This window comes from Centruroides vittatus, unplaced genomic scaffold (assembly GCF_030686945.1).
Source record: "Centruroides vittatus isolate TY-2023 unplaced genomic scaffold, ASM3068694v2 contig_1154, whole genome shotgun sequence".
NCBI lineage: Eukaryota > Metazoa > Arthropoda > Arachnida > Scorpiones > Buthidae > Centruroides > Centruroides vittatus.
Window position 1 is genome coordinate 2,816,041 of NW_027120741.1, and position 27,078 is coordinate 2,843,118.

At 28.6% G+C, this 27,078-nt stretch overlaps 1 protein-coding gene across 1 annotated transcript in view; it reads right to left on the reverse strand.

The window, feature by feature from the left end:
- Positions 1–4,215: 4,215 nt before the first annotated feature.
- The window catches only part of LOC136979143 (GRIP1-associated protein 1-like), an 87,418-nt gene continuing 64,555 nt past the window's right edge, over positions 4,216–27,078 (reverse strand). The window contains exons 22-23 of the mRNA XM_067275073.1: positions 7,304–7,452; positions 4,216–4,903 (exon numbers count right to left, since the gene is read on the reverse strand). Of these exons, the coding sequence (XP_067131174.1) occupies positions 4,811–4,903; positions 7,304–7,452 (242 nt within the window). The 3' untranslated portion in view covers positions 4,216–4,810. The remainder of the gene's footprint in view (positions 4,904–7,303; positions 7,453–27,078) is intronic.

The window sequence follows — 27,078 nt, forward strand, 5'->3', positions numbered from 1 at the left end:
CTTGCGCTGTATACAGCTAAACCATGTAAGCTTTGCGCAAACTCTTCGTTCCCTATCTCCGTAGAGGTACACGTCACGTGCTCTTCACTAGATATTCCGTGACATAAAGATCTACAGGTTCACGTTCGTTCGGCCTGAATATTCATAGCGCACGGTTTGCATATTACCAATTTGTTTAATGCTTCCCGAATAATGCACCATTAATCGAAATATCGAGTCTCGATCAGATCAAAAACTTCCCATTTCCACTTAATGCTAGCTATTAGCGCTAATAATGCGTAAGGACATCGATCTTCCGCGATGAGTTTCTACTTATTATCAGATGACAGAAATTTTATCTGACTTAAATAAGTTTAATCGATCTATAAGTTAACACGAAACGTCTTTCCATCTTGACAACTGAAGCCTTTTATCGATTACAAATATGTAATTCGTTTATTCCTGTCAACAGTGAGTCGAGAATCGATCAGACTCGATAAACTTCCGAGCCAAGTAGTAAATCCCTTTTGCACTAATTTATGCATATTATTTACGTTGGAATTGGGATAGAAGCTTCCATCTTTTTATTTTTAACTTTCTTCTGCCATGTTCTTATTCATCTTCGCTTCTAAAGCGATACGTAATTTTCTTGACTGATTTCTTACAAGAAATTTCTTACATTTTGAATTTATTAACTTTTCCTGGAATTTAAAGGCAAACGGCCAAAGTTTTTTAGTTTTTATGTAAAAGATATTCTCAAAAATGCTCGATTCTTTCACAGAAAGTCATTTGTATGCTAGAAACGATGATCATTTAACTCGTTCAATTAAACTGTTAACTCGAAATCCGTCTTTATTCGTAATGCTCGATACACTTCTTCCTATCGAAATTGTTTCCGTTGAAATAAACTACATAAAATGTAATTTTAGATAATGTATCTTTTCGTCCCGACTATGTAGTTTTGCTGCTTAAACAGGAAAGTTTACGGTAGAAACTATTTGACAGGCGCATTTTTTAAAAAAATGTATTATAATATGCATATATTTGCGTATTTATGAAACGAAATTAATTTTAATAATGCAGTAAATAATTACTTAATTTAAAAATTTTATTTTTAATTAAAGAGGAAAATATTCGAGTCGAGAAGATTTTCTTTAATGGAATGTTTATGAATATTAATTCGATTATCTTATTCATAGCCAGCTCATTGTTATGCCACTCATAGTTTCACTAATGCGTTTCCATGTCAAGTTTATATTGAATCAATCCGAACTGTTTAGATCGTTTCGTGAAATTACTAGTAATGCACAAAGCTATAAATTAATCTCTTGATAACATCACAGCATTAACTATTCAATTTTATCTGGATAAATTTTAAAATTTAATAAATGAATTTATCCTCGATAATTGATAACTCTAAAGGGTTTTCTTTCTTTTATAGTGGTTTTCTAAATAACCTCTCCAGAGATTCGGTAATGTCTCAATCAGTCAAGTTCGATCACGCTTGTCAGATAATATTTCCGATTATAACTTTATCAACGTATATATTTTTCTTGTTGGTAAACAGGCTTCACATAACATAAAAATATTGATTTAGTCAATTCTATCCGCTTAAGTAATTTTACTTTACGAAATATTTTACAGTTTGTTTGATTCTATTTATTTTTTTTTTTAAATAAAATTTTGATTAAATGTTATGTTGAATCTCGATTTAATTAAATTTTAATTAGATTTATATTTAACATCATTTCACATGTAAATTTTTAAATATTTTTCTTTATAAATTGGGAATTGATAAAAATTTAAAAGAAAGTATGTTAAAAAAAAGCGCATGGAATCTATCGAGTTTCGTAAGATAAAAGGGTTAATGTTACCCTTGGTGCCAAGATGGCGGCTCGTCTCTGATTCCAGCAAGGAAACAGTGGTACGCACGTTCTAATCTAACCTAACCTATTCTAATAAATTACCATAATTATTAGCAACCAATTAGGTTAGGTTAGGTTAGGTTAGAACGTGCGTCCCACTGTTTGCTTGCTGGATTCAGAGACGAGCCGCCATCTTGGCACCAAGGGTAACATTAACCGATAAAAGTTCGTCAATAATTACATTGATGTTTTCATAGAATTACAGCATATGCAGGATAATTATTTTAATATTACATTGATTGAAGTAAATTCGATCTCGTTGCATTTGTATATTTTTAAATTTTTAATCCTTTCGTCGGAATCTAATGAAGAGGGATCATTATCGAATATGCATTTATTCTATTCATATTTGGAATCAAAATTAACGACCTATTTAATTTGAAGTAGACACGAATTTATCATAAGATTCTATCGATAATAGTCATTAACATTTTTTTAAAGTTTAAAATATTTTAAGAGGTTGGTTTATATCTGAATCGATTGTGAGATGTCTGATTCTTGCGTTAATACGTAATTGATGGGTAATTTATCGACTGAGAATACATTGTAGTGCTTAATTCATCTCGAATGTGCTTTCTAGTATGAATAAAGTTATAAAAAAATGAGTGAAAAAATAATTTAAAAATTTGCTTTTTGCAACGTATGATTTTGACACTAAATGTTATATGTTCAATAAACACAGCTGATTTTGTTAACAATGTAAAAATAAAACTCCAAAAGTATTATTTCAGCATAGAGAAAAAAAAAATATCTGAATTTACCTTAAAATCTATCTGTATAGATAGATCTAAATTATTTAATGTCAGAGGAGTTAACTTACTACTCAACAATAGCTGGGTAGTGCTGGCAAAAACTGGAATGTCTGGAAATCAGTTAATGGATTGATAAAAACCATGCTGAATTCAGTAGCATTAATTATTATTATTGTACTTTATTTTTAATAGTAAAATTTTGATATTTTATTATTATGTATTAAAGTACAGAAATAGTAAATACTCTCATATTTCTATACAATAATTTAAAAAAAGAATAATATATTCTAATATATTTCTTTGAATAATATTTATTTTTTTTTGTATGCCACTTTCTAAGTATTTTTCATAACTGTACAATATGTAGTAAAATAAAATGTTTTCTTTTATGTAAGATAAATTATAAATTCGATAGAAATATTTCATTTTTAACGATCCAAATATAAAGTTAAGCATTATTCTGATAGCTAAAGCAGATTAATTAATTAATATATTATAAAGAACTAGCAGATATTCCATGCATTGCTTGAGCAAAACGGAATAAAGACTAATATTAAAATTAAAACCAAATTAAAAATTTGGTTATTTTAGGTCAACTCAAATCAACAGAATTGTGTCATACCTTCATTATTAAAAATGCTTACTTATATAATAATGCATTAAACTTAAATTATAACAAAGTGAATGAAATAAGAGGTGGGGACGGTGTCCAGATTTTATGTTAATGTTAGCCTATATGTTTTACAAAGTCCTAAAGTATGAAAAATTTTATATATATATATATATATTATTACAATGACTTTATATTTTAAAGCTAATAGTTGAAATTTTTGTACTGTTTGAAAAGAAATATATAGATAAAAAGTGATTCCAAAATTAATGATATCATTCTTGTTTGTTTGTTTGTTTAAAACAAATTTTGAAAATAAATCTTCAGTTTACTGAAAACTAGTTTTGTTGCCAGAAATAGACCTGGGATCAAATCTGGATGACAACCCCAGAAATTTTCCATTGGTGATCTACAAATATTCTAGATATGGACCCATCACTGGCTGAGTATAAATGACCACTGAACACTGGTATTTGGTTGTGAATTTGCACCTTACCAACATAGTTGGCACACAGAATTTTTCAGGTTTTCATCACATGCCTAATGCCTAAATAGGGACTAGATTTCTATAGAAAGTTCTCCTGGCAGGCACCACTCTTCCAGTGATAGATTGCCCATGTGTTGCATTGTCTTATTCCATCAAACCTACAATCCTGTTTTGGATATGTCAAGTCCTGTCCATCTCCACCTAGCCTGGTCAAATCTATGATGAGTATGATTAAAAAAGTTTTCTTAGTGCCCATAGAATGGAAAGTAAAAAAAAAATTGTTTTGAATTTTAATAAAATTTAAGATTTTTAATAAAATCTTAAATTTTGTTACTTAAATAATATAATAATATAGGGTAGTAGGGTATTATAAACAGAAAGAAATTTTAATTATTAATTAATTAGTAATACTACAGTTACTATACTACAGTTAGTATATAGTTCTTTAAATAGAAAAAGAAATTTTATTTAAATATTAGATTTTTATTAAAGATTATAACAAATTAGATAACATATTAAAAACAATAATCTTTTACAAATAAAGTAAATACATATATTTATATATTTCATTATTATTTTCTTTATTGAAATCAAAATCATAAAGACTGTCATAAATAACCACTGTTTTTGTAAAATAATTATAAAAAAATTTCATAAGTGAATTCTTTTTATAGAAAAATATGAGAATATGCAATTTATTCCTAATTTTATTTTCACACCAAAAGGCTTAAATTAATGAAAATTAAATGATTTAAAAGATGAATGGATACAATTTGAGTTTGTCTTGTTAATACTACCCTGTGGAAGTGCTTGCAGTATTTTCATATTTTTGAAACAGTGAAATCCTAATATTTTACATTAACTAGTATACAGTCTTTAAAAGTAAATAAATAGCAACACATTTGTGATGTTAAGCCAACAAAATCCCAAGTCAAGGAATATACTTTCCCTCTTATCATATTGCATTTTGTAATATCTACAAATTTTATACATAAACAAGCTTTTGTTTTAGTTTTATATTAACAAGCATTATTACAACATTTAAACAAATATATTTCTATGTTGTTGGTCCCATGGAAATCATCAGTTCTTCGGGTTCTTCATTAATTTTATTCAGACGAGATACCTCGTTTGAAAGAAACTCTAAATCCTGTAAAAAACATAAGATGATGGTAAATAAATAATATTTTACAAAACTTCATACTATAGGCAGGCCTCTACTTACGAACTTTCGAAGTTACGAACAAAGCCGACAGATGGCGGGTTAAAGTGCAGTTGGCTATTTTTTATGTATAGTCAAGTTTATTTTTGAAGTTTTATGTTAAAACATTTACAGTACATACATATGTACATTTGTAGATGTTTTAAATAAGTAATTTTAATAAATAATGTACTGTACATGTGATTGATTTGAATTTATACTTCCCTTTAACAATCTTAATTCAACATTATTCAAGTAACCTAAACAGGTTACTTGAATAATGTTGAATTAAGATTGTTGAATTATGTAATGTTTATTACATAATTGTAAAAACAACGTTGTATTTGAGTTTTTGCGCCAAACATCGTCTTTTTGAGTTACAAACTTTTCGACTTGCGAACGACCGCTACAAATGGATTAAGTTGTAAGTAGAGGACTTACTGTATTTATTTTAGATTTTTTTGTATCTACTATACTTGAATAAAAAATTTGGCCACATAAAAAAATAAATGTGCTTTTTTAGAAAAAGTAATATACTTTTTTCAAAATATTTGATAACAGCTTTACTATATTGAAATAATTGTTTTTGTTCTAATTCAAAAATTGTAACAGTAACATTATTAGAATTTTCAGAGTAAAAAAACAATTAAAACTTGAATGACATTGAGAATTTCCAATGAAATTCTATAAAGCTTTACCAAATCAAACTGATAAATACTCAAAGGCATTCCTCCAAAAGTGTAAAATCAATCTATTATACCAGTGTTTCGATGTATTTGAAAATTATTTAACTTTCTTTCAAATAACTTTTTCTTTACCAAATGACTACGTCAGCAACAATTTCCTGGAGGTTTATAAACAATTGTTAACTGGCATCAAAGGGGCATTAATAATTTTAGTTGATAATCTATAAATCTGTAACTTTGAAAAAGGCATTTCTATGAATTTGTGTTTTTGAATAACTTTTTCTTCTTTTGAAACAAATGATAGATCATCTATCAATTAAGAATCTAAACTAATAATAAGTGTGTGGCAATTCTCAAAATAGAACAACATCAACAAGTATCTCAATATAGTGAAGCTGTTATTAAATATTTTGAAAAAAATATATTACTTTTTCTGAAAAAAATAAGCACTTTTTTTTTACTAAAGTGCAGTTTTTACAAGGAAATTCTATAATAATAATAATTTTTAACACCATTTGATCACAAAAATTTTGATTATTTAAAAAGAGTTTTTAATTTTTTAACTACCATCACATCTTTAAAAATCTAACAAAAATATTTTTTTCTACCTCCTGGAAATACATTTACCGAAAAAAAAAATAGAGACAGTAGTGTCGTATTTTTGACGAGAAAAATGTATTTACAATTTTATTTCTTTTTTTTAAATTTGCACCCAATAAATTTTTTTTTCAGATATAAAATAATAATGTAAATGATACCATATTTAACAAATTTTTTTAAAATGTTCATAAAGTAAATAAAAATTAAAAACTGAAAATCATGTTTGTCTCAATTCCTGTTAAACAAAAAGGGTTAATTGCTACATTGTGGTTTAACACCAAGACAAATCATATGCTATATAAAAAATTCAATTTGGTTTGGGGTACTTCTCACATTTCACTTTGTGGAGGTACTTTACTCAGCTATACACTTTAATGCAATTGTATCATGTAGTTTAATTTAAACAATAACATGTATTAATATTTATTAGATTTGTTTAATACCAATTTTCTGATTTTATAATTAAATTTATAAAAATTATGGAAATATTTTTCAACAAGGCTATAAAATGAGAAATGTGCCAATGAAGTTTTATTTAGCTTGCATAAAAATCAAATGAATGATTAAATAATTATAATTCTAACAATTTTACACCAGATTAGGTAAGGAATTTAGAATTATCATCATCCATTTTAATGAAAATTAATTGAAAAGGAAAGAAACCTATTTTTTATTTTCATATCTATTATTCAAATTAAAAATATTAAAAGATCATTACATTTTTTTTTTGAAAAACTGCTATTTCAATTTAATTAGTATTTTTTCTTCCATTAACATTTAACTTAAATTATCTATTTTTTGTTAAGAAAATCTTGGTATTATTATTGCAAAATTGTTTCATATTTTAAAATTTATTTTTTAAGTAGAAAAAAAAAGAATTGTTTTTTGATATTTCAAACATTTCTCAACATCAAAGAATAGCAATTAAATAAAAAATCCATTGAATTATTTTCAGAATATCATAAGATTTAATAGACAAATATTTTTTAAATTTCAGTCCTTATTTATTGAGTATGAAATTATTTCATTCACTTATTTTTTAACTTTAACAAAAAGTTCTTACTTTTTGTAAATGCATATTTTTTGTTAAAGTCTCTTCTAACATTCTTTGCATGCGACGATTCCTTTCCCTCAAATTCTCATCTCCTTTATCCTTGATAAAATCCATAACTCTTCGTACTGTTAATTTATCATGTGAAATCAGATGAGAATCTAAAAATTTCAATAAAATAATGTATAAGTTAAAGTATCTTCTATAAAAGAAATATATATATATATTAATCAAACAGACAAATGAATAAAAATACTATACAAATTTTAAAACACTTCTAAATACATACATAGTATAAACATAGATATATCTTCTATAATAATAATATATTATAATTATTCTGGTATTCTAATTTTCAATTTTATGAATTTCAACGAATTCCCAAAATGTATGACACTATTAACTAAGTAACATAACAACACACATACACAATTTTTGTTGTTACAAAATATTAAATATTATATATATATTCATTATTATATTTATATACCAAAATTATTGACATGTATATAGGTGCTATAAGACAAATGCTAATATTAAATTTTCTTTCTGAAAACTAAGTATATTTTAATTTGTATAATTCTTAAGATTTTGTAAAGTTTTGAGTATCATTTAAAATAAAAGAATTTTCATTTAATAGAATTAATATGAATAATAATATAGTTTTATGAAAAAACATTTTTTATTTTACTTTTAAAATAAAGTATGAAGATTGTATAAAATATAAATTAATGTTGACCAGTGTAGATTTCTATTACTGTGTGGTTTAAATTAAAGAATAGGTATAGTGCATAAACTGAAATTTACGAAAATATTGTATTATTTCTATTAATTCATACATGCAAACTACAATTTTTTCATTAATCTATAATCCTGAGTACAACTTTTAAATTTCAGTGTATTGTTTGTTACATATTTTGATTTTTCTAACATGCCTCTCTAAAAAATTTCTGATCTGTCCACGTGACAGATGATGTTAATCCCTATTTGCTGCCTCCCTTTGATTTTAACTTTTTCATTATTAACAATCTTTGAGAAAATAATGACGAAAAATATAAAATTTAACACTCAATTTTTTATTCTCATGAAGAATGAAACAACTTCACTTTTTTTTAAACTTAAGATGATACTTTTTTCCTTAAAAGATTTGTAGCATCTGTTACAATCAGATTTGACATTCTGGTTTTAAACTTCAAATTTACAGAAAATTATGGTTATTGGGTAGTTAAATACATAACTGAATAAAAACAACACACAGTGCCATTCACTTCTGTGGTGAAAACATGCCATGGTTACTGGTGATGTGACTGTGCATCATATACTGTAAATGCTTGTCATTAGGTGGGATTTGGGCTTGAGTGAAATGATTTGTGTATATATATTGGGTTGTTTGGAAAGTAATTTCGTTATTTTACTACCAAGGGATTAGTTGTATTTTTACTCGCAAACTTCATTTTAAACCGTATTGTCATTATATATTTTGACAGTTGACATTTCAAGGTTTATTTATAAAAAATTTTGTTTGATTCTGTACAATTTTTTTTTGGTGTCCCATCAAATATGGAAAATCGAAAGCAGCATTTTCGACATATTTTTTTATTATTATCAAAAAGGTAAAAATGCTGTTCAAGCAAGAAAAACAAAAATATTGTGTGACGTGTATGGAGAAGGTGTGTTGACAGAATGAGTGTCAAAACTGGTTTGCAAAATTTTGTTCTGGCAATTTCGATATTGAAGATTCACCACATTCTGGAAGACCAGTTGAAACTGATGAAGACAAAATAAAGGTATTGATTGAAGCAAACCACTGAATAACAAAATGAGAATATTGCTAAGAGATTAAATTTGTCAAATTTCAACCATTTATGATCACTTGAAACAACTTGGTTTCATTTCAAAACTTGATATATGGGATTCTACATGTTCATAAAGAAAGAGATTTGCTCCATCACATTAACATCTGTGATTTGCTTCTCAAATACCAAGAAAATTATCCATTTTTGAAGCGAATCATAACTGGTGACAAAAAATGAATTGTTTATAACAATGTTGAACGCAAGCAATCACAGAGTAGAAGAGATGAGCCAGCTCAAAGCACTTCGAAAGCCGATATTCATAAAAAAAAAGTGATGCTCTCTGTTTGGTGGAATTTTAAGGGAATTGTTTTTTTTTTTTTGAACTTCTACCAGACAATTCCACAATTGATTTGAAAGTGTACTGCCATCAACTGGACAAACCAAGTGATACCATCAAACAGAAAAGGCCAGAATTGATCAACAGAAAAGGTGTAGTGTTTCACCAAGATAATGCTAGACCGCACAAGTTTGGTAACTCATCAGAAACTGTTACAGCTTGGATGGGATGTGCTACCACACCCACCATATTTGCCAATCTGGCACCCTTGGATTATTACTAGTTCTGGTCTTTACAAAATATTTTAAATGATACAACATTTACTTCAAATGAAGATGTCAAAAATCACTTGAATCAGTTTTTTTGTAAGCAAAGATCAGAACTTTATGAGTGTGGAATCATGCTACTACCAGAAAGATGGCAAAAAGTATTGGAACAAAATGGTCAATATATAATTTATAAAATATTTATATATTATAAGAAAATTGTTTTTTCCCCCCATAAAAAAAAGCAAAATTACTTTCCAAACAACCCAATAAATCAACCTGATATGTTAGTCTTGCCAAATGATCTGCTAGATTATTAATTGGGCTATGGGTGTATTCAAAAATTCAAAAAAGACACTTCTGATTGCTGCCAGCAACCTGCAAGTGTCTTTTTTGGAGCTCAAGATGGCAGCCACCACAAGACTCATAATAGCTCTACTTTACATTGACAATTTTGAATTTAATTTATTTGTTGATGAATGTACTCTGAATAAATTAAGATCAAGTTAGTACATTAATAGAATATTATAATATACCAGTATAATTACATAACATATCACATAATTTTTTAGTTGTTAAAGTGCAATCTTAGGATTGAGTTCATTATGTATAACTCCTATGGAAATTAAAAAATATTCATCCCTCTTTCTCTTTTCAAAATATTCATTTTTCATTAAACCGTTTTCATTAAATAAGTTCTATTTTACATTAAATTTATTTTGGAAGTCCACATCATTTGCCATTTTTCTTGTTTTTCTTTTCTGGTGTCCCAACAATCAGCATTTGCATTCTCTCAGAAATGCTAGCAGTTGCATCACTTCAGGCAATATACCACTGGATTGATGCTGAGATTTTGATTATTATTATTAAGGTCTTATATTAAGGTTAATTAATAAATCAGAAATAAAGCAACTTGGCTAGAGGTAAACAGATGGTTAGGCCACCTTCTACTAATAAATTTAAAAATTATAAATAAGTTATCAAATACACTAGTATTACCAAACAATCTGCTGGAGTAACCATTATGGTTATATCTTTCACCTTTCCACTGGACTTACTGTATAACACACCTCATTAAACCTCACTGGTACCTAGTGACAAATTTCATAGGTAAACAAATGTTTTCAGGCTCCTCCTGAGCTCAGAAGGAGCCTGAACATGCCTAAATTAATTTGATTTAATACCTCTGGAAACAAAGATCAAAGGGATGTTCAGGTAATGTAACTGTCAATGCATCTGCATGGTAAGCAGGAGTTACAGTTAAAGTCCTAAGCCATTTTTTTTCTTCCAGAATATTCTAAATTCAAATTAAATTTATCATTAGATGATGGGCCTAAATGCATGCCTCTAGCCAAACTGTTTTGTTTCTGATTATTAACTAACCTTAACATAGCCTGCTAAATAATCTGGTAGATTGCTTCATGTATGATAATTTTGAAGAAAACATAAAATAATCAAGTTTCTCAATAATCAAAATATAATATTTCTAAAATTATTTCTGAATTATCTATAAATAAATACTTCAAGATATATTTTATTTAGTGAAAAAATTATAAAATAATTAGAACAAACATGTAGCAAATTAAATAAACAGAAACTGATGAAAGATAATTAACATAATTATTCAGTTTGAATAAATAAATAAATTTCATTATTACCAAAAGAAAAATGAATAGGAATGAAGATTACCAAGTAAATTGAATAGGAATTTTTCAAGATAAAAATATTTAAACAAAAGAGATTGTTTATGTACAGTACTCAGAGCCGGATATAAGGGTGGGCAAGCCAGGCGACTGCCCGGGGTGCCAAATTTTGAGGGGCACCGATATAAAAATAAAATTTTTTTACATTCATTATTTTTTTAGATTTTATAAATTAAAATTGATCATTTTTCATGACACATCGATTTTTTTAGCAAGCAATAAATTGTTTTTTCTTTAATAATACCAAATAAAGGTCACAATGCTAATTATTTTATTATTGTCAACAGATATAAATAATATTACAATTATTCAAAGAAAACTATTTGTATAGTCAGAATTCATAACAACTAAAAAAAAAAACAAAAAAAAATTAATAGACAAAAACAAAAATTTACTAATTAAAATAATGAAACCTAAGAATTTTTATGGCTTTTATCACACAACATTGATGAGACAAATGCTTTTTAATCTCTAAAAAGTTTATTTTTATTTATTTTGAAAAGATAATTTGTAATCAGTATCACATATCACAACAATCTACTCAAAAAATGGACGAGATCAAATTTATAAATTACAAATATCAACAAAATTATGAATAGTCAAAGTGATACTGGTGTCTGTCATATGCCTTAATGGTTAAATAATTTTGTCTTTCTGTAAACTTTGCATTAACAACACTTGCCGTGCTTTAATTAACTATGTTATTGAAATTTGACAAATAGCATTACAAAAAATCTTGTATGTCACACGTTTGCAACAGGAATAGCATAACTTACTTTTCAAAGTTCTCGCTCCTTCGTTGCTCGAACTTCAAATGCACTTGTTATGCTATTCCATATGTCGCATCACTTGTAAGTAAATAACTATTGTATTATTTTTTAAATAAATAAATTTTTTACACAGTTCTTTATTGTGTAATTTTGATTTTTTGCCTTTTTTTACTATTTTTTTTAATTTGCAGTAAATTTGTATATTCTTGTATGAAAGGGCACCAAATTTTGTTTTGCCCGAGGGTGCTAAAAACCCTAGAACCGGCCCTGACAGTACTTTATAATTTCTAAACCATAAACAACAAAAAATAAGTTTTTCTGTATTTGCATTTAAAACATATTTAAGTGGAGTTTCTCTGTTCTTTATAAAATTTCAATGGAAATGCTTTTATGTGCTCAAAGTATGTCTAGTTTATCACATTCTCTATTTTAATTGTATTAACTCCTATAAATTTATTTCCATTGAAATATATAATAATACAGACTTTAGTTTTAAAATATTATTAATTAATACATGTAACTAATAATATGTATTATTTAAATAATTATTTTAGTATTTTATTTTTTACTTTAGTAATTAATTCAGTTAGGACTACCATTTTCAATGGATACATAATTTTCCTTAAATGCTTATGACAATTGAACAATATACTTAAAACATTTAGTAATAGAGCCTATGGGTTTTTTTTAATTATTTAAAATATTTCTACCTAAGTGTTTTGGTGTTTCACATTATATTTTTATGCATGTATATTGTTTAAATCCAGATTAACAGGTTGCTAAATGATCCTAACATGCTCAAGGTCAAATGTTATTCTTGAACAAAATGAACTACTGTGATATGCAATTTTTTTGTTTCATTTGCTCTTTGCCTGAGGGCATTAAGAATGCATTTACATATGTTATATAGACAAATCATGCTCACTAATAGTTCAGATCTGTCCCAGTTGCATAACTTCACATGCCTTCATTGAGCTAGTTCAGGAATTTTTTTGATCATACCTTGTAATTGTAAGAAACAAAATATTCCATCATATTAAAAATGAATTTCAATCCCTCAATGATAAGCTCCAAAAACCAGCATTAGATCAACTAAAAAAATAAAAAAGGAATAATTTTAAAATATAAAAAATATTGTTGTCAAGTTATCATGGACATATATAAGATATGATTATAATGTCATTCTGCACCAGACATCACAAATATTGTTATATTTCATATTTATTAGAGTATATAACTCATTCTCTAGAAATGCTCCTGATTTCCTTTTTTTGTGAGATTAAAAATCTGAAAAAGATTGATTTGTTTGTAGTTTCTTCAAAAGATAAATCAGATGACTGTTTTAAATCATTACCAAGATAATATATTATCTTGGCAATGATTTAAAACAGTCATTTAATATATTAAACATGAAATATTTAAAAGTCAGGTAGTCATTTGGTTGTCTTTCCTTGTAAGTAATTTGGATGATATTCATATAAGGCAGGGGAGCCCATTATGATCCACCAAGTTTGGACTATTATTTTGAACAATTCCAACTTTTTTTTTTTATACAAGAAATGACTAAGATGCATACATCTATCTTACAGTCCAAATTACACATTGACAAAAAATAATGCACCAAGAAACATTTGTTGGAATCAAATGAAACTGTATGTGTGTGAATGTAATATAAATATATGTAAGTGATTACAATATTAGAGTGAAAGAAGTTTATTGGAGAAAGCTGTACACTTCAAAGGAAGTTCTAGTACCCTTTGGTACTAGGGTGCCTCCAGCCTGCAAGATATGCTGCAAGATATCATAAGTAACCTGTATGGCTCCAGGTTACTTATGATATCTTGCAGCACATTTGTCCACAGATGTTGCAACTGGGCTTCTAGATCCTGTAGACTCACAGACTGCTGAAACTGGTGACCCAGCTGGTCCCGTTAATACTGGATTAGCAATAAATCTGGAGACTGGGCAGGCTAAGGAAGTATGTCAACTTGGCAAAGGCATTCCTGAAAATCCTTGCTATGTGTAGGCAACAATTATCCTGATGGAAAATGCCTGTTGGAAGCCCTGCCATGAGAGGCAACACGTGTCTGGATGCAGGAAGTCTGCACATATCACTGAGCTATAAGTGCTCCTCATATCACTACTAAGGATGACTGACTGCTGTATGTGATGACCCAGATCATCACACTGGCAGTTGGGGCAAGCAAAAAGCATACAAGTCTCCAATGGCTGGAATTATTTGCTGGAAGACTGTGTATGGTGTGTAGTTTTAAATGAAAAAAGATGTACACTAACAAAATTTAGCCTCTGAAAACTTTTTTATATGGGGGCAGAAGCAGCACTGTTATGTCCTCAGATGGAAAGACCCAGTATCCAATCATACCATAACTGCAATCATTTACATATCTGCCTGAGATATAACTGCATGCTGAGTTTTGCAGAAATTTAACATTTCTATGTGGATGCATTATTTCTTTTTTGTCAATGAGTGTACTTATTTTCAAAAATTTTTAAAGTTAAGCAAAAAGTTAAAACCATTTTAGGAATATTTAAGAAATGACTTGCCTTGTGTTAATTAGTGATTATTTTAAGATAATAATCATAGCTCTATAGTGTTCAGTGCTCTATAATGTGGTAAAATAGTTTCCATATTTAGTTTCCATGTAATTTCTTTTCTTTCTATAATGCTAACTTGCTAAATTAGCTAAAATCTTGTTTCCCATCCTGTTCATAGATGATGTGTAGACAATATGGTAGTCAATAAGACATTCCAAAGAAACTTCAATAAGACTTTCTATAAATTACACCCAGAATGTGTTCTTTTGTTAACTAAAGCCCTCAAATGTCAATCATTTCTGTGGGTTTTAACATCAAAAAACAAACTGGTGCAAGATGTATTTGTGGATAGTCTCAAATTAGCAAAGTTGAACAAGTCAGCAGCCAGGGCTTTAATAATTCTATTAGTTTTATTGATATGTAGTACAAACATGTTACATTCCATTACAAGTTGACTGAGAATTTACTACATAAAACCAATAGTTATTAAAGGTCTTAATTTTCATCCAGAGAGAGAAAAGGACTAAGATTCAAAACCCAATCAAGAAGCTAGATTGAGAAACCTAATTTATAAAACCCATGTCCAAGAACAAGGCATGCTCCTTGTTCAGTTCCATCCATCCCATTGTTATATCCTTTGTCCAGCTGCTCAGTCCATCACCAGTTCTTTGCTCTTTTCCCATTCAGCATCTCGTTATTGCTGGCTGAAGAGCTGGCAACAACACAGGAGGTTCAGTGAATCAGCTCAGTGAATCTGACTGATACACAATCACAATACAAAAATCACATGATTACATCATGTGATTTTTGTTAAAATATGCCAATGATGTGATTTATCATCATTTGGACACTGAAATTTTCAGTAAATTATGCATGTATTATTACTACCTGGAAGTATAAGAAAAATTTGAGAGATTATATTTTATTTCTTTGTTTTTTAAGACTTTCACTGCTACCATTGAAAAAAAAAAGTTGCACTGAATATGCTGATTTGTTTTTTCATAAAGTACATCACTATTATACACAAATTAAGAATTTAAAAAATTTTTCATTTCCAGTAATCTTTATAGAATTATGTGATGATGCAAAATTGAGTTACCCACAGGGACATAAATAATGAAATTTATCAGAATTTGAATTTATGGGAAATTTTTATATTCTTAATACAAATAAATGTATAAAGCAAGTATATTCTCTTAAGTAATTCATATTTAGAAGTCATATTATATTTATTCATTAAAACAATTGAACAATTGCATTTAATAGTTTTCAGGATTGAAAAATTTGTTTTGATTAAATGTTTTTCAAAATTTTTACAATTTTACAATTTCATCTTCAGATATATATATATATATATATATATGTTTAAATAAAAGTAGATATAGTATAACCTCTGAATAGCAGACACCATTGGGACTGAGAAGTTTGCATGCTATTTAGAGGTGTCTGTTATTATGTTATCTAAGTCACCACAAAGCTGTTAAGATCATAAATGACATCATAAATGCAAGAATACCAAATATATCTTCTAATACTTAAAAGTGGCTAGCAAATTGCCTTCATAATACAGTCTTTGAACTTTCACCACATAAACAATGTTGTGGTAACAACCACTCACCACACCAGTATATAGTTAATCATGCACTCTGAACCAATTATGATGTATAGATAATGAAAACAAACAAAAATGAAAGTTTTCGAATTCCTTCTGAGTTCTTCATCAGGTTTTTTAATGATTCCTCAATGGTTCTTTGTTTTAAAATAAAATTCGAATAAAAATTTGAATATAAGTTTGGAAAAATTATTAAAGTCACATTGTGCCTGCGCAATGAGTTGCCCTAAAAGGAGTCAACAAATGGCTAAACCGTGTTATCAATCAACTCCTTCTAGGCCATTGACAACTGTTTCCTCTTTATAATTTATGTACATAGATGTAAAACTGGATTTAAAAATGTGCATAGCCTCCAACCATCTGAGGTGTTCCGTGGGGGCATAGCGAGGATGAGCTTGGCCTGATTAAAGTCTGCTAAGATGTCTGGATCTGTTGCATAAGTAGAGAGAGCCATGGTGGTTCTCGCATGACATATATTGGCCAGACGTTCTGGTAATCTGATCCCCATGGAGCACTAGTTGACCTTATGTATACCAGGTCTCTATCATATCTGTTGTCCCTTATGGAGACACTATATACACTGAGGAGTCTGTTCGGGTTGGGAGAGTCCTTCCCATTACGTAGCATGTCAAAAATAGTTGGGCACCTCCTGTAAGTGAGACTCACCCAGTGTTTCCTGCAACTTCAGCACATTAGGATCTTAAATACAGGTTAAAGATGATGGGGACCCATTCTACGTTGTCAGATTGGTTATTGGTCGGCAGGTCAACTCTGGGAATGTGTCCTGAGTGCATTCGTTGATAACATTCTATCAGCCCATGCGTAACATTGCAATAACTGTATTCTGTGGCTAAGCGCTCTATACGATTATTGCATGAAGAAATGTGATTTCTTCATGCACACAAATGCAATTTGACATACCTGAAGAGCACTTTTGAGCCATCCACTGTGAAGTCTCTCTCGGCTAATTTTGCTCCCTTCTCCCACTTCTGCAAAAGTTCATACACAGAACTTTTATGCTTGCCCATTAAATTCCCTAGTCTGTAACTGAATATAAAAATTTAAGGCTGCTCAAACTTCTACACTTCACACTGTTGCCAGGTCTTGAGAGGAAATGTCACCAATAATTTATTAAAAAAGTAGCCAAAAAGTTACTGAATAAAATTAAATTAGCTCAAAAGATAGCCAAGACGCTAATAATTTTTATTTTTGTCAATTTAAAAAAAAAATCTGAATTTGGCATAAAGTAATTCAACTTGGCAACAATGTTTAAAAAATGACATCTGGAGGTTTGTCTAGCTTTTGTTCTGAAATTCGAAATGGTTTCTTTGGTACCTACAATGACACCAGTGACTGCATATATGATGGTATTCTTCCAAAAATTATGAATGTATTTTAAAAAATTGCAAGAAAATCCAATAAATTGAGCATTTTTGCTGGTTTTTGTTCAAAAACTATAAAAGGTTTATTTTCGTTGGTTAGAAGCAAAATGTGTTATTTTCAGAACTCTCCTCGGATTCTCATATAAATATGGGGACTACTAATCACAATATATAGAGAAGCCCATAATGACAATAAATTTAAATTTTCCCAACAGCACAAATCCAAAGAATTAGTGATAACCATGAGATCTGTTTCTATTTTAAATAAAAGGACACGAATCTCTGGTTCTAGCGTTTAACGTTGGAAAAATGTTGCTATTAGTTAAATTTTCTTTGTATTTTTACTAGTGTTTATTTTTATTTTAAATAAGTAAAACAGCAAAGCCATTTTTGGGATGAGAATATGTCTCAGAGAGTGCGAGCAACACATGAGCAAATCTTGCACTCACACCTGTTTGTAGAAACAGTCTCAGCATTTTGTATTTTTTTTTGACCCAGTTCTCGGTTTCCTGACTACCTACAAGTCTGGTTTATTTTATGTGTGCATGATTTGGGATACCAAATACCCTGGGCCAAATTGCAACTCCTGACATGTACTCACTCCTTCACACCTCTAAGGTGTGTAGCCATTGACAGCAGTGTGATTTTAGAAACATAGTCTTGTCAAAAATATTTTATAATGTATGCAACATATTTTAAAACATACATTAAAATATTTTTTTTTGTTTTTGTAAGGATCTTGAAGAAGCTGAGTTTCAAAATATATTTTTTACTCCTGAAAGCTACTAAGAATGATTATTTTAGTGGATCAGTTAAAATAGAATAAAATTTATTATATCACACATATATTATTTTTATGTATTATATTATACTAATTTATAATTTGTTGATAATATATATATATATATTTTTTTTTATAATTAAATTATAAAATATATATATATATTTTTATAATTTAATTTAAATTTAACACAGATGTTAGTCATTTCACTTTTAAGCAAATAATACACTTAATAATAATATTAATGTAACTTTTTTTTTCTTAATTAATTTCAATATTCACTAATACTTAAATATAAGTTTTAAGAAAAAATGCACCCAAAATTACAGATACAATACAATAGATTAATATTTTGAAAATTATCAAATTCATTTTATTTTTCTGTCTGTTCTCTGTAAGCTTTACACATAAGTCTGAGAATTTCACTACAACACTTCTAACATCCATTTCCAACGACAATGACTTTATCTCAATAAAGTTTTTGTCGACAATGTTTCCAACGACAATGACTTTATCTCAATAAAGACTTGCAGATAAAAGAAAGAAAGAATTTCAGCATCTCTTACCCACATAATTGTTTTATTTTTATTATACATTGGGAGATCAGTTAATGAACAAATCAGATAATGAACACGTTAGTGAAAGATTTTTATGTTCAGACAACGAACACATGTTCAGGTAACAAACACAAGAAGAAGCGACATAAAATAATGAATACCAATTGGTCTTCCCTTGTCTTCAGGCAACAATTTGAAACTTTTCAGAGCACGGGAGACATTGACATCGACAGTCAACCTGGTATATACTGGTCGGATAGTATTCCTCCAAACTTTGAAACTCTCCCTTGTGATTCCAGCCATTTATTCTTCTGACAGAAATAATTCTTTTATAGTATTCATGAGACTGTTGGGTGAGCATGCTTTAAGTTTTGCATGAGTTTTTATTTTCAAAAAGTGAGTGTATAATAGCAAAGGTAGAGAGTGGGCAGATGTCTGATGTTGCTGGGCAGTATGGCTTGAACAAGTCTACAGTAGGCAGCAGTTCAATCTTATCTAAGAAAGATACTGTATTATCAACAAGACCCAAGCAGCTTAAGGAATAACAAAAATCACATCTGAGAAATAAACATTGAAGAGCTCATAATGGAACCTGAAACTGATCTGATGACAGAAGAATGCCAAGAACTCTTGAATGAAGAACACCAAGAAACTCAGTGAGATATGCTTTCTTCTGAAAAAGAGGATTAATGCCGATATCTGCTATTAAAGATCTTTTTAAGAAGTGGGAGGATGTCAGAACAATGGTATTAGAATGGCATCCAAACCAGATTGAAGTTAATAGGCTTGGGGATCTCTACAATTACAATGCAATTAATTACTTCTGAAAAATTCTGGAGAGAGAAAAGCAATCGACATTAGACAAATTCTTTAACAACCACAAATGGAAAAAACATGACTAATAAAAATGCAAGACTGTGTATATATGTATTTTTATTATTACACATAAATAAACATAGTAAGAAAGTACATATTTTTTATTTTTTGGGGTCTCCAGAACAAATTAATCAAATTCCCATAAAAATCTATGGTAAATCAATAATTGGTTAACGAACAATTCGGATAGCAAACAAAGTCTTGGAACAGATTATGTTCGTTAACCGATCACCCACTGTACACAAAATCATAGCAAAACATTCTTCTTTTTAAATTCATTTTAATTAATAATTTGTAACTGAAATTAAATATTATTTTCAGGTTTTAATTTTGATAGATAAAGAGAAAGAGAATGAATTATTTATTTTAAAAAACTAAATGACTATTCAATTTGATAACCTGATAAAACATTTGAATTTACTATTCAAAAGTTGGGAAATCAAACAACATTATACACTGTATTTCCTTGATTATAAGACTTTCTTTTTAACCATTTTTACTTGTCCAAAATAGCAATCAGAAATTATGGTGAGTAAACCTTATGATATGTTATTTATCAATAACAGATATTTTTGGCTAGATTATTCAATGATCACATTAGTTCAAATTAGGTTTGCTGGTAATGAGAATTTCATTTAAATTTCTTTTAAAATTTAAAATGCTTTTATGATGACATTATGATAAAGCATTAAAAGGAAAAGTTATTATAAGTACAGGAGATTGCAGAAATTGGGCTGCCAATACAGAGTCTTAAAATATATTGTTTTTCTAGCTTCTTGTTATTTAAAAAACCTTAAAACAATCAGTTTTAAGTTTTTTCCCAACTATAAAAATTTTGAATTTGATTCAAAATTGTGATGTATTGTAGAATCAATAGTATCTTACGAATCATACTCAGGAGGCTTTCCCAAATATCAGCAAAATTTACAGTAATAAAAATACTCTTATAATGATTGAATATTCAGTGCACGAATATTCTGCTGATATGTTGATATTCTGTTGTTTGTACAGTGATTTGTTTTGGTATTGTACAATATTAAATTTATTTTGTTACATAAAATAAAGAAATGGCAAAAATTAACTCTTTAAATGTTGCAAAACCTATTTGATGAAGTATCATCAAATTATTCAAAACTGACTCCAATCAATTAATCATAGTCAATTTTAATAATTTTTAATTCAATTTTCTAACAATTGTAAGGAAATTGAATTAAAAACTGAATGAAAAGATCAAAATGTCTTAATAGCTATTTATTACCTTTATAAGCCAAACGACTACCAGATTAAAGTTGGCAACTTTTTCTGTGACTATTTTAAATTAATTTCTAAATAATTTGGCACTATAGGGAAGTGTTAAGCACCATCTTTTATTAAATTTAATAATTATAATTAAATTAAATAATTTGGAGCAGTGATTCCCAAACTTTTTTGAGCCACCACTCCTTGGTTCCATAAAACTTATACCCCAACACACTCCAACTGTACTCAAACACCCTCTAACCCATTTTTCCTTGTGTGAAAAAGACTTGGAAATATTCTTAGAAAAATTTTTCTGTGAACTTCACACTTTGTGTCCTTACTGTAAATTGTTCTCCCTCACCTATGGTTACTGTTTAGTACCTTACTTCCAGCACCCACTGCTGCTCCCTTGTTTCTTTTTGACCCGTAGATGTACTCATTGTCCACAGGGGCAGTAGCATCCACTTTGGAAACCACCATTTAGAGTATCCTGGAAGAAAAGAATTGGCCCAGAGTGGGACTCAAACCAACAACTCCCAGTTACCATGTGGATGCATTGCCTGTTATGCTACCTGAGTCTCCCCTCTTCCAGATATTTAATTACAATATAACTATCCTCAGTTACTTATGGTGCCAAGTGGGGATGCCTTCAGCATCCTTGTCCCATAATCACACACTTATGGCACTCAGCTGACCATCATTCAACCCCAGCATGGTGTGTGTATATATATATCAGTGGTGTGTGGTGACATTTGATAATAGGGAAGCCATGTTTCCATAAAAGTTTTAAATAAATACTGGAAATGACAAAAATAAACAGTTTATGTATTTTAATTCTAAAATAGATACATTGACATGAAACAATATTATTTTTTTAAACTAACTCTATTTGGTGAATTTTTTCCGCAAAGTCACTAATTACTTTATCATAAAAATCGCTTGTCATTGATTCCATCAAAGTATTTAAAAGTTCTTTTTCTATTGAAAGCAATGCTAGTGATGAAAATATTTCCTCTGACTCAGTGTTCCTTGCAAATGTATGAATTCGCTTCATGGTTGAAAAACTGCACTCAACAGAGGCACCATAAAAATTAATGATATTTAATCATATAATTCTTTTAGTACATCTTTGTTCAGATCATCATTAATTATAATATGTTTTATGTCTAAGAGTGACTTGCCAATAAAGTCTGGGCATGAATATAAATATTTAAATTCAATACATATTTTAAATAAATCAAAAAATTCTCCATAAAATTTACTTAAAAGAATTAAAACTTGCTTCAGAAAATTGTTTCTTTTTTTGTTTTAAATAATGTTTAAAATTATTAACATCTAAACATGATAAAAATTCTAAAAATTTTATGTATGAAAATCTGTCAATGTAATTATAATTAAAAGAAAATTATAATTAAATATAGCTTTGTAAAGAAACCTACATAAAAATAAAATTGAATATTCTTTACTTTTTAAATCTTAAAACAATGCACTTAGTCAAACAGCTCCCTATGAGTGGCTAATGGATGGAATGATTGGAAGTGTCATACGATATTTTGGTGTATAGCATCCACCAGCTAAACCGTGAGAGGTTAGTGCTGGTTTAGCTGGTGGATGCTACAATTTAAATACAGCATGAGAGGTTAGTGCTCTGTAGAGCACTAACCTCTCACGCTGTATTTAAATTGTAAAGTAGCCAGATTATAGCGCTAACCTAGCACTATAATCTGGCTACTTTACACAATTCAAATATTTTTGCCATGGAAGCTGTCCCGTATTCGACAATACAGCACTTCCATTGGGAATATGCATTCAAATATATAATAGCAATCTTATCATTGTTTTTCACATGTATAGAAATTTGTAATAAAATGCATAATGTGGTTATAATAAAATACTAATTTTAAGTAATTCAAAGTATGTTAAAATATGAAAATAATTGCACAATATGTATTTATATTTTAGAAAATACAAAGAAAGCGGCGCTTCCACAGCTTTCATGGATGGCATGCCACTGATATATATGTATTTTGTGTAGGTTTTTGTGTTGTTTGTTTGCTTGTCACAGAATCTATCAGTAATTATTCTTTGAGATACATTTTCTTTATAATGCCTGCATTGAGTATTTTTAGAGCACTGGAAGGAATGATTGATCTGTATTAGGTAGGGTTTTTGTCATTGTTTTTAGATTTCGTGTGTGATGTCTGTGTAAGATGCTTTGGCATATCTTGTGAGTTGTTTGTTGTGGGTGTAAAATGTTTAGCTAGGTCCTGGTGCAGAGATTCTTTTGTACCAAAAGTTATGAATGTTTTCTGCACCAAATATTTTTCCAACTGTGTATTCATGGTACTGCATGTTGAATGTCATGTGTGTTATTTCTTTATTTATTGTACAATTAAAGAAATGTCCATGGACAATTGATTTCCACTCCCATTTTAATAATTATACCCACATTAAAAACTATACAAATAATTCAACAAGAATTATGATAAAACAAAAATAATTAAAATTAAATATGTATAAAGTTATAAAAATAATAATATATACACAACTAGTTATATTTAAAACTGTTTGCTAATGTTGATTGTTATTTCTACCATTAAAACATAAAAAAATAAATTACACAAGATGAACATTTAGAAGAATTAAAAACACATGAATAAAAAGGATTTTTTAAAAAATCATGATTGTAATAAAAAAATAGAAATGTGGATGAAAGTTATAAATGCTAATTAAAAAGTGATTAGTTATTGGTTTGTATATAAAATTCGTTTGCAGGTACTTTTAATAGTAGTATAATCTGTATGTAATATGGGTTCTATTAGTTTTGAGTTTTTGGCTATATGATAAAAGATTGATCTATGGGAAATGGATAAATGATAATATGCAGTATGTATATAAGCATCATTATGAGTTCTTTTATTGGGGACTATCAGACTAAGCCAATAGTAAATAAATAAATAGTATACAATAAATGAATAAAATAAGTATTTTCAAGACAGTATGATTGGTGTCTTGTGCATGTTTTCTTTTTCCACTTTGATCCAGCTTGCTTCATAAGACCAGACCAGTCTGTGAGTTGTTTTTCTGTTTTGGTGTGTCATTGTACTATGATTGTATGGTGGTCTGGTATACAGTTCTCTGTAGAAATGTGCCTCATTGTTTGTGAATAATTTATTTTGTTGTTTCTGTAGTGTATGCTTTGTATTGTTTCAATCTGTGGAACTTGGCTGCTAGTTTTTATTTGAGTGTGCCCATGTATTCTTGTACGTGTGCATTGCTATGTGTGTACTTTAATTTTCCTGAATACATATTTGTGTTTCTAGTCTTTGTCAGACAGGCTTATGATTTATCTGTTTTGATAGTGTCTGCTTGTGATTATAGTTTAAGACCATGGTACGTAACTGCAGTGATTGCACCAGAATAGACTAATTTATGTATGTCTGTAAGTGTTATTTCTAGTTTAATGTGTTTTGGTAATGTATGTATTTAGGAAGAATAGAGTTCTCAAGTTCTCTCTATTTGTTATGTATGTATTTTGGGTATTCATGGTATTTGTGCAAAGTCTAAGCCTGTACATTTAGTAAATACTTCTTGAAATAAATTTTTGTGTGTATTAATTAATTTTGTGCCATAGTGTCACTACTTGTAAATGTTGTATATGTTACTGGCAAAACCCGATTTTACACCAAACTAGTTTTGCCTAGGCCAAACTAGTTTGGCGTAAGCATGTCAGGCCGAACTAGTTTAGAGTTATTATTCAAGTATATTAATGGTTAAATATATTAATGTTTAATTTAAGTTCATCATAAAACATAAATAAGTGTATTTTTAATTTTAGTTTGATTTTAAAAGTTATTTTTATTATTTCGTTTGAATTTTTGAAAATATTTTCAAAGGTTAATTACCTTTAAAAGTGCATGGCTTAATAAAAAAAAAAAATACAAACTAATAAGTATTGATTAGTTTATTTTTATTTTACAGTTTTGTACAAGTGTTGTGTCATTTCTAATCAATATCGTTTTTGGTTAATGTTACCCTAGGCATCGAAGATGGAGGCTCGTCTCCGATTCCAGTGATCAGAAGACAGGGAACAGTGCAAACGCATGTTCTAACCTAACCTATTCTAATAATTTGGTTGCTAATAATTATGGTAATTTATTAGAATAGGTTAGGTTAGGTTAGAATGCGCGTCTCCATTGTTCCCTGTCTTCTCATTGCTGGAATCGGAGACGAGCTGCCACCTTTGATATCTAGGGTAATATTAACCCCGTTTTTTATAATTAAGTAGACTATGTTTAAATAAATATTGTTCATCTAATTGATTGCCTTTTAATGTTATTTTAACCATTAATAAACTTGAATAATAATTCTAAACTAATTTGGCCTGACACGCTTACGCCAAACTAGTTTGGCGTAAAATCGGGTTTTGCCGGTAACATATATATAATATACATAACCAAATACATAATTTATAGCAAAAATCTGCTGGTTTTATCAGATTATATTAAGACTAATTAATAATCTGAAACAAAGTAATTTCACTAGAGGCAGATGGTTAAGCTGCCATCTCATGATAAATTTAATAATTATAAATTAATTAATTTTAATTTATAGTACTCTGGAAAAAAAGATTATTACCTGCATGGTTATATCTAAGGGCCAGATTTGTGTGCAAGTGTTTGTGTTTTTCTTAAATGCTATGATATTGAAACCTCAATATAAACACAATTTGAGTCCAAGTGGATCAATTAAGGTTGTTCGATTTTTCACATTTTTCATATGTATTTTTAAAAGTGCATATAAAATATGCATTTATGATTTTTACTGTATATTTTTCAGATCTGACCATTTTCAAGACTAAATACATTTTTATAAACTTTATAGTTTGTTTGCATAATTACAAGTGCTATTTTTTTCAAATGATGTATAGTCCATTTCTGCTATTTGTACAGTTCACATCAGAAATATCACTATGCCAAGCAATTACAGATGAGCAAACAAAATTCAAACATTTTAAATTTGAACTAATATTCTTTCAAAGTCAAACAAATGAACATGTTTCGCATCATCATGGAAATCTCTCATTTTCAAATTGTTAAAATCCTATAAATGAATTGAATTAAAATTATTGTAAACATTATATTTATCAATTTAATAATGTTTTTGAAAGTTTAAATCTTTCAAAAAATTGTGAAAATGTAACATTTATTGATTTCCCTTATATTTAATTAAAATAGTCAAACTTCTGCATATGAAACATGCAGAAAAGATTTTGCTATATTGAGTTTAAGTCAACAAACAGTATGGCAAGACAACAAAAACAAATGCTGAAGTGCTAAGAAAGTGTATACAGGAATTTAGATCCTAAACACCTAAAAGCAGATGGAAAAATTCTTTATTGTAATGTATATCACAAATCATTTCCTCCTAGAAAATGGCTTCAAGTGTCTCAGCAAGTTGAAACATTCTTACATCAGTACAATATGAAGCATCAGGATAAGGCAAAACAGCAATTGATCACAGATAAATTCTAGTTATATTGAAACTAACTTAGTTCATGATATCAGTTGGAAACCAAACACTACTATCAACTTCAGCACTAAATTTATAATTAGTTAATAACAATACAGCATTTACTCCTTTCTCATCAATTATACAGGACTATACAAAAATGTATAACTATTTTAGACCAGTGATGTATGTAACTTTAAGATGAGAGAAACTAGGTTAATGTGGTCTTCCTCAAATATTGATATCTTTTGCATAAACAATTGTATATACAGAAATAAATTCAATAATGATCAATTAGCTAGTGTATAAAGTTATAAAATTTTACTCATGTGTACTTTTATTTGTAATTAATTTGATTGTGTACCTCCTACAGGAAGCATTAAGAAGTGTTGTGTAATGTC